The sequence below is a fragment of the Ambystoma mexicanum genome, chromosome 1q (assembly GCF_040938575.1).
Source record: "Ambystoma mexicanum isolate Mex_15411 chromosome 1q, UKY_AmexF1_1, whole genome shotgun sequence".
Taxonomy (NCBI): domain Eukaryota; kingdom Metazoa; phylum Chordata; class Amphibia; order Caudata; family Ambystomatidae; genus Ambystoma; species Ambystoma mexicanum.
Genome location: NC_090922.1, coordinates 238,243,541 through 238,260,757, shown reverse-complemented (window position 1 = coordinate 238,260,757; position 17,217 = coordinate 238,243,541). Strand labels below are relative to the sequence as shown.

The 17,217-nt window shown below is 46.5% G+C and overlaps 1 protein-coding gene across 1 annotated transcript in view; it reads left to right on the top strand.

Moving 5' to 3' along the window:
- EPS8L1 (EPS8 signaling adaptor L1) overlaps nt 1-17,217 on the top strand; it is a 235,832-nt gene that overhangs the window by 183,655 nt on the left and 34,960 nt on the right. Inside the window, exons 6-10 of the mRNA XM_069638029.1 lie at nt 3,793-3,942; nt 4,831-4,913; nt 7,016-7,407; nt 9,214-9,266; nt 11,313-11,439. Of these exons, the coding sequence (XP_069494130.1) occupies nt 3,793-3,942; nt 4,831-4,913; nt 7,016-7,407; nt 9,214-9,266; nt 11,313-11,439 (805 nt within the window). The remainder of the gene's footprint in view (nt 1-3,792; nt 3,943-4,830; nt 4,914-7,015; nt 7,408-9,213; nt 9,267-11,312; nt 11,440-17,217) is intronic.

The following is a 17,217-nucleotide window of genomic DNA, read 5'->3' as shown; positions in this document are numbered from 1 at the left end:
CTGATCTCCCTCTCAGTGTTAGTTGCAGTTTTTCGGCATTTATACTGGAACGAGTCTCTCAGATTACATAATGAGACCTCAGCAGCCTCCTGGTCCTCCCATTATCCCCATTACCTCCAATATTGCAAGGGAATGTCTCTGGGGACTGTAATAGCCTGGGACCTTCTCTTCCGTTCTCTTTCTTTCTCGGTTCGCTCTTGGTAGCGTCCTCTTCTTTCCCCGCTCTCTCACTCTCTCAGTGTCTCTGTATCCCTTCTGGCAAACCAGACCGTTAGCCGACTCTTCAGCATTGTGGTATCGGCAGCAATATGCGGGCAGCCCGCCCAACATGACATTCTCGTGGCCACGCCACCACTGTATATTGGCTTCACATTTATTTGACTTCTCAGGATCTGCACCCACCGGGTCTCCAGCATATGCTTCTGGCATTCAGAGCAGTTCTGAACGTCAGGGGCTTTGTGGCTCTCTCTAACGCTGCCTACTTCAGGTGTGATGCATCCCGGGCCTCCCCTGCCTGCGTATGCGTTCCTCTCGCCCACCTTCATTCAGCAACTTCCTTGTTGCAGTCAATGGGAGGTTTTGCTGTAAAGGGGTGGATTCTCTTTCAAACTTTTGATGGTCCAAGTTAGCTTTCTCTTCAGCCAAGTCTAGGAATTGAATATGGTTTTGCACATCGGATAGTGGCATATATGTCATCATGGGGAATGGCGGAGCGGGAGTTCCTCAGCGGAATGGGAGTGATTGTCCCCTAAGCGGGAGTCTATCCCACTGTGGTCACACTTGCCCAATCCCCTAGGGAGGGTCTTGCGAAGTGGGCTCAGCTCCTTAGCCTCAAAGGTGGAGGCTCTCCCTTGGGGAGAATCGATGAATTCCATTGATTCGCCACAGCACCCGAACAAGTTATGTGCCATAGCATAGAATCCCCAGTATCCCTGCAAGTTAAGTGCCATAGCCTACAAGTGATGTGGCATAGCTCCCTACCCCAGTATACCTACAAATGATGGGACAAAATACAGAGACCATTGCATGCCCTCTGCCCAATTAAAATTAGTATGCGAAGTGCAATAGCAAGTAGTCCACTGAATCCACTCTGTCTTTCAAAATGTCAATAGATTCGAGTATGTGGCTTTCGGCATCTGAACATTACGAGGCAAAGGTTGTGTGAACAAGGCCAGAGGTTCCCACCATCCTCATGTTGGTAATTTTCAAGTAGAGGATCAGGTAGTCTGGTGCTTAGTTTTACAGTAAGAGGTATGCAGCTGTAGACAGACAATCCCTTATTTATGTATGTGCAGTTTTTGCTGAGTGTGGGCCAGGCCAATTCAGGCACTAGAGAGCTACAGTAAAGTGTGTTTTGGCACAGTGGTCGCTGTATTGTGCATGTTCGTATATATAAAGGGGAACATGGGGAAAATGAATACTGCGCCTTTCTCTGCATCCATCCTATTCTAAATGGACTGCTGAATGGAGTGGGAACACTGCTCAGAAACTCTGAATCATATTTTCCCTGTGAGGACCCCCCCCCCCCCCAGCGGATAGGAGTCCTGAATACTATCCATGAGGATCAGTGTTCTGACCACTGCAGACTGCCTCTATTCCCCTCTTTTCCACGAGCAAGCCCACTCCACAGGAATGTATTGGCAATGACAGCCCCTATGTTTTTCATGGTAGCTGACACTGCAGACCACTCCATGTTCACGTGCGTACACGCGTGAAATCAAGATTTTTTTCAACTAAGCGGTACGGGCATGGCAATCCAGGGTCTGTGTGAATTCCCCACAATTGTGGGAGTGTTGTTTATTTTCTATTGGCATTGGAAAAGTTTGAAATAGGGATACAGTACTGTGTGATCTGTTCTTCCCATTTATGAGGGCACCGCTGCCCGGCTACGCATTGAGTGCCATTACTTCAGAGGATGAGCCGGTCCCTGTTAGACTCGGCAAACACTCTCCGGGTAAAATTATCAGCCGTTGGTTCAACATTTGGTCAGTTTTGCAAAGCACCATGAATAGTTTAAAAAAGTTAACTTTGATGGGTCACTTAATCTGAAGGCTACACGTGTGTACTTTGTTCACACATGGTTCAAACGTGATCATATCAAGCAGTGTAAAAACAAGATCAATACATTCTTGTGGATGCTGTAAGGACACGGCTTACCATAATGATGACCTTGCCCACATTACCACTCCTTCCACCTTAATCAGACGGGTCCATCCCCCATCCTTCTACGACAAGCACATACACCACAAAATGACCCCTTTGCAAAGATCCTATGTGAAGAATGCCAACACATGTATGTATTCGTGTTCTTCTTTAGTGAAATTCCTGTTACTCTTCCTTAACACTCAAAACTCATTATATGACTATGCTCGACATAGAATAGCCATGTTTCTACCACCCGGCAAGGCAGTAAACATTTCTCTGCTTGAATCAAAAAGGTACTTTTTTATGGTCATGCTAACTATAGCCTTACAACTGTGAAGGTCGACAAGGATCTATCTGTCTTTGGTCCCCCAAGTGAACCCCCTGTTCAGAACAGGCTTTTCCCAGTTTAAAGTCCTTCTCAAGATGTTTCCATTTCTCCCTCTCGATCTGAGAACTACAAGGGCCACTGCCACCATCTCGGCTAGAATGCAGTATTGCAATGCGCAGATCTAGACAGTTTATCCAGAAGGAGGCGGCAAGACTTTTCATTATCACCGGCACTATCAACACATCGCTCCAAACCTTTGCGGCCACCATTGCCTGTCTGTGACCCATCTCATGTGCATGAATGTCTTGTGCTTAGCTGATTGGGCCTTTTGTGGCCAGGAACCTCAATTTATCCATGATGAATTCAAAAAAGATATACCGCCCCACTCGGAGTCTCTGCGTTCCTCATCTGGGCTCACCTTTTAGATACCCGGGTTTTGTAAATCCAGATCTGGCGTCCCATCCTTTTTGGTTCTGGCACCCTAGCTCTGGGATTCACTGGCAATCTCTATTTGCTTGCACTCAGACCACCTGCTATTTAGGCGAGCTTAGGAAAGCCGACTGCTGGCTCTTAACAACAAACTGCTATGGTACCTCTGCTTGCCGCCTTCAGTGGCAGACCTAACACAGAGCCACGAGGCCCACCTTCACAAGCACCATTAAATCCCCTTCATAAACCCCATTAAGCCCCTTCGTATCTCACTGAGAAATTCACACTGAGATGATCCACACGTATTACCAGATCATCCAATACTCTTGGTCTAATGGTCCCCAGATACAACCTCAAGAAAGCCGGCGGGTCCAGTTTCCCAGTCTTGGCCGCCCAACTGTGGAACACGCTCCCCTCCGACATTAAATCCACCCAAGTATTTGCCAACTTCAGGAGAAGTGTCATCTCGTGGCTTCTCAGCAAGAACTAATCTGATTCACTCATCATGTTTCTTATCAACCAAATGTAATTGTACCTTTCTCACCATGCATGTATTTACTGTCTGTATTTACTGTCTGTTCTATGCACTGTACTCTGTAACTGTCTTCTTATCTCATGAGCGTCCTGATACCCCTGGGTCAGGTGCGCTATATAAGTCAAATAAACAAACAAACAAATTAATTAAATAATTTGACTGACCAAATAAAACTAAATAAATAAAGCAGCAGGCATGTGAGCATTCCATTGCTTATGATTTATGGTGCCACCAGCTCCTAGCAATGCTAGATGTATTTAAGTGCCAACTGGCAGTTCAGTTTCTTATGTGCTTTATTTAAATGGTCAATGTCCGCCATATTCATATTTTCACTGATTAATTTTCCCTCTTTCAGGATGAGCTGGAAGACTACTCCCTAGGAGCTATTGAGCGCTGCGAAACTGTCCTGCCCGCCGGGCGGGCACGCTCCCTCCTCGTCCTCGTGTGCCAAGACTACTACCAGCAGCAACCTGATGTTCACTTCTTCCAGTGCGACCAAGTAGGGGTAAGAGAGGGGGCAATCGATCAGAAGGGAAAAGCGGGGGGGGGCTTCATCATCTGTAGGTTCTGTGGAATGCTGGGCCCCAGGTGGTGTGGCCTATGTGGAGATGTGGCATTTACAGGCATGCCTGGGCTCTAGAAGGCCAGTAGGGTGTATGGCAGAGGTTCTCTTAGTGTCACACCCCTACCTGTAGATGAGGGTGCCTGGGCCCATTCAGTCTGCTCCTGACCCTCCATTGATATAGTGGCCCGCATAAAAATAACTTTTTCGCCCAAAGCCCCTTTGTGGCAAAGGGCAGGCTCCAACCTCCAACAAGAAGTGTAGTTCTAGCAACTGTGGCATCGGGGATTACCCATAGGGCAAGATGATTTGCCTCGGGGTGGTGCTGAGCAACAGCTCTTCCTACTTCCTGTTTCAGCGTACACTAAGTTAGGGAAAAGGGGACAAAACAGAATTGGGGATTTTATTGAGCAGGGTATGCAACCTCTGCAAGGAGGGCCAAGGATGCTGGCGCATTTGCCCTCGTATGCTGAGAATAAATAAGTGGCCCATGCGCAAGAGCGGCTACAGCAGCGCCACCAATGGTCTCCATGCATCAGTCGTGCACTACAAAGCCGTTCGATCATCAAACCATGGCACTAACCAGGAGCTAGGTTAGGAAGGGCTAAGGTCCTGGGGTAACCTTTAATTATCAACACTACAGTTCTAATCAAGTAGGTACTTTCAATAGAGAGATGCGGTGGACTGCACCAATTCATATCTCCCTCTTCTGACCAGCTTGAAGCTCTTGCCCACTTGGAAGCATACCATTTGATAAGTCCATGCGCTACCTACAGCTTTAGCCTTGCTTCATCATTACTTTTGTTCTCCTGTCTCTCCTCCATTTTCCAGGCCGAGCTGATCAAGGAGGATATCAACAGCGCTATGATGGACTTAAAGAGCGGGCAGAACCTGAAAAGACCAGAGGCCCTCAGGTAAGAGGGCAGAGAGGGGCAGGTACTTTAGGTAGGGTTTTCATGGGGAAAGTAAAAAATTTAGAAAAGAAGGCGGAGCCAGAAAGAACGTAACGGAGCAGACATGTAAATACCCACATGGTTTCCCATTGCATGAAGTAAAATCACGCACCCAGTTCAACGATGGCTGTTCTGACTTGAAAGGGGGGAGCAAACAGGCCTCAATCTCTGACGCCTGAAACTGTTCTCTGAATCTACTGACCATCCACAGGGATAGATGCAAGCGGCTTGGTGTGAATTCTATCCATACATGAACCTCCACCCTGTACAGGGCACTCCCCGCCAGCACATAGTAGAAGCGGCCAACACGAGTCTCTGCAGTGTCCAGGCTCTCTGTTCCTGGCACCTTCTGCCCTTGATTACCCTACGGTCTGGTCCTCCCAACAACACCATGAACTGATCGATTAAAATCGACCTGAAATTCTCTGCAATACAGCAAATCGGAAAACTGTGGGCATTTCCCCGCCATCCTTCCCTCCCTAGTTGCAAATACGCTTTGAAGCAATGTGAATTCTGAAGAATTCAAAATAAAGAAATAAGCACCCACTTAGATCTCCTCCAAGTATGAGAAATAATGGGGTACCAGTGGAGAAACTTTGCTGAAAATGTTGGGGGGGACATGACCGCTGAAGAAAAGGTGCCCCATTCAAATGAATGGGGACAAAATAGTGTGCCATGAAAGTTGGGGGGACAAACACCCCCGTCTCCCCCTAAAATTACGCCCATGTGGGGTACCATATAAACTCTCAATGGGTTCCAAGGCAACTAATGGCCAACGTAAACAGCACCACCTCATTGTGCCATAACATTTTAGCCAGTCGAGCACAGTCTATTTCGGCTTTCAGGCCCATAAGAAAACACATCACCTCACCTCTCTGGGGCTGGGAGGATAGCTCAGGGGCAAGGTCGGACTAGGCCATTAAATTTTCTCGGGCACCAATGAAAAATTAGTAACCAATGGAGAGTTTTTGATAAAGTGTGATGCAAATTGTACATTTTAAAAATGATTTATTCTACAACACTGATCAAAACTACTAGCAGCAGAGTGAATTAACTCATCAAACTGGCCCCAATTGGCAAAAAAAGTATCCCACTTTGACCAAAAAAACTGGCCCATACTGGCATTTTGTGTTTTTGGATCGGCCATTGGCCTATTGCCCTATAAGCCTGTCCGAGCCTGCTCCGGGGCAATGTGTTTGACTTGGAAACAAGACAATGTTATGTTATGTTGAGATGTATTATGCCGCACACCCTTACCATTGGCATAGTCGCCACGCGCTCACATTGTTCTGTAAGAAAGAGAGCTGGGAGGGTTAGTGAGGCAAGAGGGATAGGATAGAAAATGCAGAGCAATGAAGAGCAGCACAGGTTCAAATCCTGGTCCCGTGCCTAAAGGCTGGCATTAAGCACGTTATAAAAGATTAACAATATAGCTCAATACATAGCTACCACTATGCAAGTATTTTACATGATGGTACGTTCCCTGGCGCGATAGCTTAGTGGGCCAATTCACCTCCTACAAATGCTCTGGGGTCCGCTTGCAGATTCAAAACCCAGTTTGGATGACTCCGCTTTTCATCCATTGGAGCGTGATTAAAAAAGCTTCCCTCTGGTTGGGGAAATAGTAATGCTCCCATAGAGCTTGGTGGTGATTTGACAGTGCATCCAAAGTAACTATTGTTCTTATTATACATGGATAGATGGCATTCCAGTCGAATGCTATGCATATTTGCTTTGTTGATATGAGGCCTGTTCATTTAATAGAGTGTGGGGCCTATCGGAAAATCTGAAATTTCCCAGCAGGCTGTTGGCTGTGTTGAGTTATTTGGGATTTACTTCTGTGCCACATGCAGCCAATGGAGCATTTTTTGGAATCGGTTGTGATTGGAGCAGAGTAAATAACGCTGCACTGGGAAATGTCCCTTTAACGCAATCCGCCCATTTGCTGTGCCAGGTCCATAGTTGTTAAACTATAATGTATCATTCTATGAAATCCTTCCCTCCTTCCCCAATCTTTCACCTCACTCCTCAGATCGCTAACCTTCTGAAACCTTAACATTTAGGGCGAACCAGGAGATCATGTCACAGCAGAACAGATCACCAGCCAGGATGTCGCCCAACGTAGCCCCCGGCGCCTTCTCGTACAGCCCCTTCACCCAACGGAGGCAACTGCTGTCGGAACCTGTGGGGCCCAGTGATGTCCTGCAGCGAGGGGCTTCCCGCTATGCCCCCATCCAGGCTGTGACCGTTGTCGGAGCCCGGCCGCAGATTGTTCTAGCGAACAACGATATCTATTCACTTCCAAAGAAGACGCCGACGATGGGGCAGCTCGTGCAAGGCTCACAGGGCACCCTTCCCGGGCCAAAACTAGAAGCCATGCAGGCGGGCCCTGCTCAGCAGAGGGTGCAGACGGGGCAAGTGGTGCCCACGGAACAGCTCAATGGCCTGAGTATGGGTGAGTTACAGAGACACCTGGTATGTGTAAAAAAGGTTGCCAGGGGACTCAATGTCACTGCAGACAATACTCCATTCCTGGATTTTCATGAAAGAAACAAATTATTCTGTTTTTTATATATATATTTTTATGAGATTTTAAAATCATTACAAAAATGAGAGAACCATAAAATGACTAAATAAAGGTTCAAAAATCAGTTCTAAACATATGAGAAAGATGGATAAAAAAATCGAACTTGATTTTAATAATCAATATCGTTTTAGACAAGTTCGCTCTCTTACCTCTACTGGGTGCATTTTGAGAGCACCAGTCCTGGGTCACATCAATTGCATAAAAGCCAACAGCTGCCGTTCCAATTGGGAGATCCTACTTCAGACCTGTACTTTCTTTGCATTCTCGTGCTTGTGGTCTTGGATTTCTTCAATATATATCCAGCATTCCAAGTTCCAGATTTGAAAGAGTAAAAAAAAATACAGGACTGGACTAACATCTTCCGAACGGAATGTGACTTGTTAGTATGTAAGCAATTGAACCACAAGGACTAACCTAACAGATGGTTTGTAAAAGGCATGGTTGTCTGGTCACACTAATTTATATCTGTGAGAAAAACAAAGATGACTTCTAAAATGTGTGTGAGAAGGAGTTGATCCGATATCAGGAATTTCCTAAGAACTTATATGACAACCATTTTCTGATTCAAGTCTTAAACATTACAAGTATTGCTTTTTGTTATATCTTATAAGATTCTGATGAGCTTCTTGTAAAAAAACATCAATGAGATAGGTTTGCAAGGGGGTGCGACAAAAAAAAGGCTACAGGGGACAGGAAAAGGTGCTGGAGGGCAGGATATAGGTCATGGGGAGGAGAAGTGGGGTTGCAATGAAGCACAGGTGTGATGGAATAATCAAGAAAGCTTCTCTATTTCAGCTAAGTGGAAGCACTCCTCTTCAAGAGGCGCTGAAACTTGCTGGTCAGCCAGCAACTACCTCCCAGAGAATACATCATAGCTGACATTTCACATACTGGTGGCAATGCATGAGAGCTGCTACACGGGCGGGGGTCAGGTACAATGGGAGGAGGAGAAACTCTGCACAGGGAGAGAAGGGTGGGTGGATAGCAACAGAGGCATGCAGGAAGTGGTGGGTGGAAAATGGAAGAGAAGATATGCACAGTTGGACAGAGAGCAGATTGGGGAAGCAGACTGGGGAAGCTGCTCGAGGTGTTGGAGGCCAGTGGAGATAAAAGCAGTTAAAAAAAAACAATCGCGGGAGATAAATCCCGCCATTGGTGTTTCCAGGACAATGGGCCCTGCTGCGGTGAATACAATGGCGCTCGAGAGAAGATTATGCTAGGGGGGAGCCATTTCACGATCCCTAGCGGTATTTACTTCAGAGTTTTGTCAGGCGCCACAGGCATAAACATCCCGCTTCAGAGGACCTGCTTTTCGGGTTCTCAAAATGAACGCTTGGCCTTGGTGTGAGAGTTCTCACGGTGAGTGAGTCTGAGAGAGTTTTCACCGCGAGCGCATGTTCGCGCGAGGCGACGAGGGCTCGCGGAGTGTGAGGGTGGGCGCGCGCGCGCGCCTGGGAGAGTTCTTACGGCGGGGCCGCGTCTTCCCAGGGGTTCCGTGTCCTCGTGGGAGTTCTCGCAGCGCCTAAGCGAGGGGGGGCGCGCGCGCGTGAGTTCCCGCGGAGAGCCCGCGGCTTCGCATGGAGCGTGCCTCCTCGTGGGAGTTCTCCCAGCCAGCGTGTTGTGTTGTAGGGGGAGACAAGCACGCGACTTCTGACATCCCCATTTCTCTTTCAGTGGATGGCGCATCCCAGATGGATTCCGCGGCACTTCGATACGAGCGAGAAGTGGTGAGTAAGGGGGGAAGCCTGCACGTTTCCTGATGATTCTCGCCATTCCCAAACCACTTCACAAGGGTAGGCTGCTCGGCAAGAGGAGCGATGTATTTTATTTTGTATTTACGCCATGAAGATTTACGGAGGGGTCATTATTGTTTGATAATGCCCGCCACGAAGTTGTTGTTCGAGGCAGAGGGCGACACACCAGGGAAGTACACAATCCCAATTGACAATTACCCTCTCCAGCACTATAAGGAAACTATCACTTTTTTGTGAGAAAATAAAAAAGCATATCAAATGTCTGCGGTAGGGTTGCTGCTGTCAAGTTTGGAATATTGTCAATAACCTATAGCATTGACGGCATTGCAAGCATTCTGATTGGTGTACCAGGGCTTATTCATGAGCGCTCTGTCTTAATTCACCTGTGTAGACATGACTGATGGCCGTACTGGGAGTTATGGATCCTGAAGACTGAGGTCTGAGTTCCGCGACGATGTTCAACAAATGTTGAACGATATTAACCCCCGATCCGCAGCAGGTCAATGGAAGTGAATTAGCACATGGAACTCATTACTGAGAACCTTGTTAGTAGCCCTGTCACTCTTGGGGCAGATGTGGTGTTTGCCTTAAAAAGCCAGCAGTGATAATGTGTTTTGGGATTTGATTTACATTTCTGCCACAAAGAGGCGGCAGTGTATTATTAAAACACACTCTTTTCAGGGAATGTGTTGCTGAAACAGGGCAAAGATGGCACATTGAACAATCTGCAGGTGATCTGTGTGTATAGCCCGCAGGTTGTCCAATGAGTGCGCACAACAGACATTCTAAAGGTTGTAATTAGGCGCATTGCCGTGTAATAATAATAATAATTATAATAATCTGGCATTTATATAGCGCTACGAACCCTCAGGTTCTGAACGCTGCTTATTATTACCCACGGTGTTTGATGCTCAGTTATCGACCTCGGAAGGATGAAAGGCTGAGTGTGACCCTGCTGGGATTCGAACCTGCGTTAACAGGCTCTGCACAGATGTCAAAGCGGGCACTCTACTCGCTGTGCCACTTGACCGGCTTCATAGCAGCTTCATTTTTGTATTAAGGGGTATGATCTCACAAGGCAGCAGACCATGGACAGAGTCAGCCACATATCATGCTCCACGCTGGGAGGCCCTGGGAACCCTGAGACCCTGAGAAAATCTCAGAATTTCTCCATAGGCCAGTCCACTGCTGGTACACCCAGCGGTCGAAGTGTACGAAAAGCTGTAGTGGATCTGTATTCCCTTCTGGCCTGCCCCCACTTGCCACAAACCTCATTGCCAGGCCCCCTGCCACGAGCAATCCAAACCCCCAAACAAATGCGCCTGCTGTTTAATAAGTGCCAGGCTATTATGCAAGTTTATGCAAAAAGGACGAGCGTACTTGTCCCTGGTACTTAAGGGGTTTAAGGGAACCTTCTGTGCAATGCACTGAAGTGCACGTTTCAACTTCTTCCTACACTTTTATTTTAAACGAAGCCCTTCCAGAACGGTTTCTTTATAAAATAAAAGTATAGGAACTGTAAAACTTAATACAAAGAAGTAGAGGAGCACCGCTTCCACCCACTTCAACCACTGAGTTAAGAAAAAATGTAAACCTTTTTTTTTATTTCTCCATGGACTGAAAATCTTAGCAAGGAACCAGTGGTTTTTTTAAAGTCCCTCTATCATTGCTTTGTAACATGCACCCGGTCTGACTCCTGGATGGGAATGGCCAGTGACTCTATCTAGTGCGAGCCCTCATCATTTAAACCATGACAGATAGTGGGAGAGGGAGGACTCTGCCCAGGATGGCAGGATGGGATGGTGGGGGAGCAGTGTCACTGGTGCCCTGTTCCCCAGTTTGCACAGCTGATATCGCCTGGGCAACAGGGGCCAAGTTGTCTCAGTTTGGGGGTTAGGGCCGATTGCCTTTGACCTCTGGATGGATGAATGAGCGAATGAAAGGATGGATGAATGGGTACAGGGTTTCAGGTGGATTGTTCCTGACTCTATCTTCTTGCGCTCCCTCCCCGATATCCAGGACCTGCTCAACCACAACTTTGATGATATTGAGAGCTTTGTGGGAAAGCTCCAGAAGTCTGCAGAGGCCTTCAAAGTTTTGGACCAAAGAAAGAAAACCAGAAGGAACAAGAAGACAGCCTCTGGGGGTAAGACTGCCAAAAATAACCACAGAAAGGCACAGGTGGGCTATGTGTTGGGGAAACCTGGGCGCTTTCAGCAATGACTGGGTGCCATATTCCTGCCCTGTATTCAAGACATTCTGCCGAAGGCCCTGTTGTCGGTCTTGCATTCATACATTTATACATGTCACATCCCGCGACGGCAGGTGTGGCTCAGCCAAAACCAGACCCACGTCTGGTGTAGCCTGACAATGCAACTGCTTCTTTCTCATCCCTAGAGGCTTTTCAGAGGCAACGGCCTATTGAAAAGTGGTTTCATTCACCCAAACGATAGGCAGCCTGGTCATTATGAACAAGTGGGGGGCTGAGGGGACTGAGAACATCCCGGCAAACCACTACCTCCAAAATCCCAACACCTTCAAGGCATGCAGGGTACTCGTTTCTCTGGGAGACCCAACTGTAACAACTCCATACATTGGAAGGGAATAACTGAGCAAGATAGTGATAACTCAGCCAGTACTGTTTTTTCCTTTGCTTTTTGGCACTGGCACTTTTTCCTTTACCGTTCCCCATGGAGGACTGCACGTTTTGCAATGCAGAGAGAAAATAACCCGCGCTGGATGAGGCACTCACAGATGCCTCAGGGAACAACTGAGATAGCTTGATTTTTTTGTGGTTGCTCTCTGCGCCCACAGATTTGTTTTGAAACTGATTTGACTGGGACCTAATTTTCTATTCAGCAATAAACAAAATGAAATAGTAATTTAAAAAAATCACAAAGCACTTTTGTGAGGAGCGTGTGCCATGCCATCTTCCCTTCAAACGTTGTTGTAATTTCAGCTCTAGCATTCCTATATGCAATGTACAGTGATTTGCCTTCTATTGTCGACTATCTCAAGGTACACTCGCTCGGCCCCCTCCAAACTGGATTTTGGTCCAAATACTTCACCAAGACAGAGCTCGTCCACTTTGCCAGCTCTCTTACTACTGTCCACTGCACTCCCCTCTCCATTCTCATTCTTCTAGACCTAGCCACTGCACTCGACACTGTGGATCATCCTTCCCTCCTTCAAAAACTTTCCCTCCTTGGCCTCAAGAACTCTATATTGAACCTGGCGGCCACCATCGCTCTGACAGCTCCTTGAGCCCTCAGCGGCTCAGCCCCAAGACCTATTCCAGTGGGTGACACTCAAGGCTCAGTCCTGGATCCACTTCTTTCTTCTCTTCACGCTACATACCTCCTTTCTTTGGGAAAATAATATCCTCCTTTGTCTTTAACACTGTTGCCGTTTTGCTGATGATACTTAGAAACTCTTCTCCGTTGCTTCCTTTTCCCCCTGCAATCTCCAAACTCATAGCCCACTGTATAACTGCCACCCGCCACTGGATGGCTCTAGACTGCCTCAAGCTAAGCTCTACAAAGACTGAAGTCATCTTTCTCCTTTGCCTCCAATGACAACTCCACTCTCCCCTTTTCCATCGCTTTCCCTCCTGAGCTCCTCGTCACCCCACAGCTTGCATCCATGCAGAAATCTGTCCACACCTCAAGAAACACTCAACTAAAAACCCTTATCTCTACACTTGTGTTGAGCAAACTGAGCTACTGTGTGAGACTACCACTTTACTCTTTTGCTCCCTGCAGCAAAGCCATCTACTTTGTGGCATGCACCAGTTTCAAACATGCCGAGATACTCCCCACCTCTGCCTACCATCACTACGCTGGCCGGCTCTCCAAGAAAAATCCCTCTCTCTTTAAATTACTTCTACCTATCTATAAATCCATCCATGGACTTGCCCCCTCGTCCCCCACTGCCTCACTGCATCTCGCTGTACTCTCCCTCTGTATCTGTCTGCTCCTCGATGCTTGACAACCTATCAGTTCCCCAAACGGTGCCCCATCCTGCTTCACATCCCAGTCATGAAAGCCAACTCTTCAGTGGAACTCTGCAAAACGAGTCTCAAACTCTACCCACTAGCAATGGAAGCGCATCCCCAAGCCCAACCACCCTCCATTAGATACTAACAGCCCAGCCCACCGCTCCTGCATTCTGCCCTCAGACTACTGTGTGTTCTAAAATGTCCTCCTGTCCCCCTGGTCACTTGCCTATGTTCCTACTCTTATACCGTCACTGCCAGTGCACGTCATTTCATGCAACCATGCTCTGATGTAAAGGCGCCTTACACTAGGAGTGCCACTGCTCCTTGTTATGGCCTACTTTGTAAGTCATTTCTGTTTAAAATTACACCATGTTCTTAAATATATTCAAAAATACACAAAACAACTCATTTCCCCCTTCAATGCTCTTCCGGGTGCATGCTTGTATATATGACGCAATGAGTGTTCCTGGTGTGGATTGGGGAGTGAACTGTTGAATTTTCTATGTGTGACAGGTGGTGATACACTGTCATGGAGAGAGGGTGGGCTGGTGGTGGTTCCCATATTCCTTTTCTACTGGGAATAACCTGTAACTGCACCTCAAGATCAACGACTTCCTTTACTACTGGTGGCCCCTCCTGTTGCTTCGCCTTGACCCATTTAACCAAAGTCACCCGCGACTTCCAGGGAGGGTTGTGATATTTCAATGCTGCCGGGTGATGCAGGGGCTCCACACCTCAGTGAGAAATGCCACGCAATGCTAAGAGGAAACTCAGGCATGCACCATTTATCCTTCGTCCGCCTGACGTGTGGCTGACTGTACCGCCCCTATCGGCCAATCATGCAACAGCATGTGAGTCAGTGCCTTTTTCCCAAATTGCTCCCAACCCACGCAGCAGTTCTTAGTCATGGGGCGCCAGGCCTCTTGTAAATGTAGAGTCTCCATTGGGACATTGGGTGATCATTAAATCACCCCTTCTTTCCTTAGGGCAGTAAACACCTTTCTAAAGTGCTGAGGACTGGGAACACCGTGGAGGAGACCAAGCAAAACCAGCCAATGCAGTTCCATATGTAATGTACAATGGAGAAAAAAACAGGACTGAATAACCAACGTACACCTGGCATGGAGCTACTTAAGATGTCAGCTGAAATAGGAACCGGAAAAGCCTTTTAGCGATAGTCCCCACAGGAAGATGGATCGAAAAGAGAAATTGAGGTATTTTCTTAACAGGCTGGTGCCTTTGAAAGAGTTGCACCGCTGGGGCCAGAGGTCAGCCATATCCAGCTTTCTCGGTTTGATCAAGCTGGCCATCTTTTTGGATGTTGGGGCAGCTGAGCGTCCCCATATCACCACCCCCAGGACTCACCCATTGCGTGTATCTTCTGACCCAATTTAGGATTGCTGCAGGCAGAGGTGGTGTCCCTGCTCAAAAGCACGTTTTTTTAAATTGAAGAACTTGATGGGGCTGTGCTGGCTTGGCTTTAATTTTCTTAGACAGAAGCCCTCCAAGAACCTGCCATCCTAACTACATACGCACAGGTGTTGGGGAATGAAGTAATACCCAACCTCCCCCTCGGGGGCAGCCACCAACTGGGTAAAGCATATTATGCCAAGATCCCAGGCATCCCTCCTACCCAACATGACATGCAGATGTCAGAATGTAGTTTCCTAATACTAACTAACACCTATACCTATTGGGTCCTTATATTGTACTTGATGCCAGAGTCCAGCCTCTAAGCGCAGAACAGGGATTCCAACCCATGTTGCTTCGGTTATTTTGCTCCCAAAACAAGAGTGTTGCCCCTGAGCTATCCTCTCGTGCAGTGAGGCTTTATTTTACATAGACTACATGCACATACACAAGTTGGAGGGAAACAGCCCTGCTGCCTGCAATGGGTACATCATAGGAAAATCACTAGCGAGCACCCAATCCAGTGTCTACACATTCATGGAAGTTGGGGAAGGTTGTAGGAACTCCCCCAGGCTCTACATGTCTCCCACTGTTGAGAAACACTCCAGCAGCAAAAAGGTATCCTTTCTAGATAAATTATAAATAGAGATCCTCACGTGCAACGGGTCTGGATGACATACCAATCACAGTGTATGAAGCCAATCCCTCTGCGTGGTCCAGATTACATTTTGATCTATTCTTCTATATTATACCCACCAAATCTGCTCCTCGCTCATGCAAGGCATCAATCTTGGTGCCAATTTTTCAAATAGGGAACATAGCTTGTCCATCCCCCTCCTCGATGCAACAAGCTAGATTTTTTCGGTCCTAATTCTTAGGAACTTAAACAACTGGATCTTGCAACACTCAATCAGAGACCCATTTCAATCCAGTTTCAGAAAGGGGCTGGATACAAACGCTAATAACTTGATTCTTTCTCTGCTTCAGCAGCAAGTTATCAAGTCCGGCAGCCACTTTATCTAGCCTTTGGTGACCTGACTCAAGCGTTTGATCACGTTAATAGACTTCGCCTTTGGTCCAAGCTTTTTGAGCTGGGATGCCTGTCTCCCATTATCAATATATTGAACCACTTACACTCTGATACTGTGGTCCAGGTCTGTTTGGATATGAGTGGAAAACTATGACACTCAATTCCTTCCTTTAGAGGCCTTCGGCAAGGCAGTATATTGGCCCCCACACTTTTAAATTTATATATATATGTATATATATATATTGGATACTGTATTTGCAGGTTGCGATTCCTTCCCTCTCATATTGGAGCAGCTTACAATTCAGCACTTTGTCTATGTCGATGATATAGTATTAATCGACCAAACGCCCATTGGCCTCCAGCGATTGCTAAAAACCTTGTCCCAATACATGAGCAGTTTGGATCTCGAAATTAACTCAGCTAAAACCAATGTTCTAAAGTACAACAGAGCCGGCACTAAAAGGTCCATATACAATTGGTACATAGACAACTCCGCGTTGGATGTTGTTGCAAATTGTAAATACTTAGAGGTCATGGTGCAAGGCCAAACTTTAATATTGTTAAGGAAAACAGACTTTCCGTATAAAGCTTTGGCCCTGGCTTCCCAAATGAGAAAAATTGACATTAAATTTGGTCGCTTTTCGATCCTGTCTCTTCTAAGGTTTTACAAGGCTAAGAGTGTGCCTTACTTAATATATGGAGCATAATTCTATTCTGCACTAGTGCTTTGGGACACGGTTGAAAGTAATCTTTAGCGATGAGCTCTTAATCTACCCAATGGCGTACACATTTCTGCCATTAATGCTAAATTGGGGCTGAATTCACTGCAATCGTTCGTGGATTGAACATTTCTCATTATGCTCAGTAAAATATTAAATTCCATCCTCTCCCCTTCTATTTAAATTTTTACTATGTTAACTGACCTCAGGTATGAACAGTCATGGTCAGCCCATGGTCACTACCTGATGAAGAGGTCGCAGAATCTACTTGTGAGATTAGATCTGACAGAAACCGATCTGACAGAAACCCCACTCAAAGTAAAAAAACATAAAACAATCTGATTGGATTTTAACTAAATACCTACATTTGAGATACAAATTGTTTAGAAATCTTTGCCAGGAAGAAAAACATCTAAGCACAATTCCAACATACCTTGTTAAATCTCACAATTGAAGATGGCAGCTGCATTTTCTTTGTTTCAAGTTTAATTTACATTCAACCAACAAAATTATTGTAATCAGAAGCAAGGGTAATACAATCTCTCCTAACTGTAGATTCTGCGTTGACGAGTTTTCATCAGAAACTTCGGAACACTTGTTCATGTTTTGTCCAGCACTTAAATCGAAACGTGCCCTATGTTTTTGGAAATGTGTAGAGATGTTTAATGATATGTCATTGGAATCAATATGCAATCTTATTGTTATTGGCAGTTATACTTCCTTGAGTATTACTATGCTTAATTTTTTTAACTGTTATATTAGATTTAC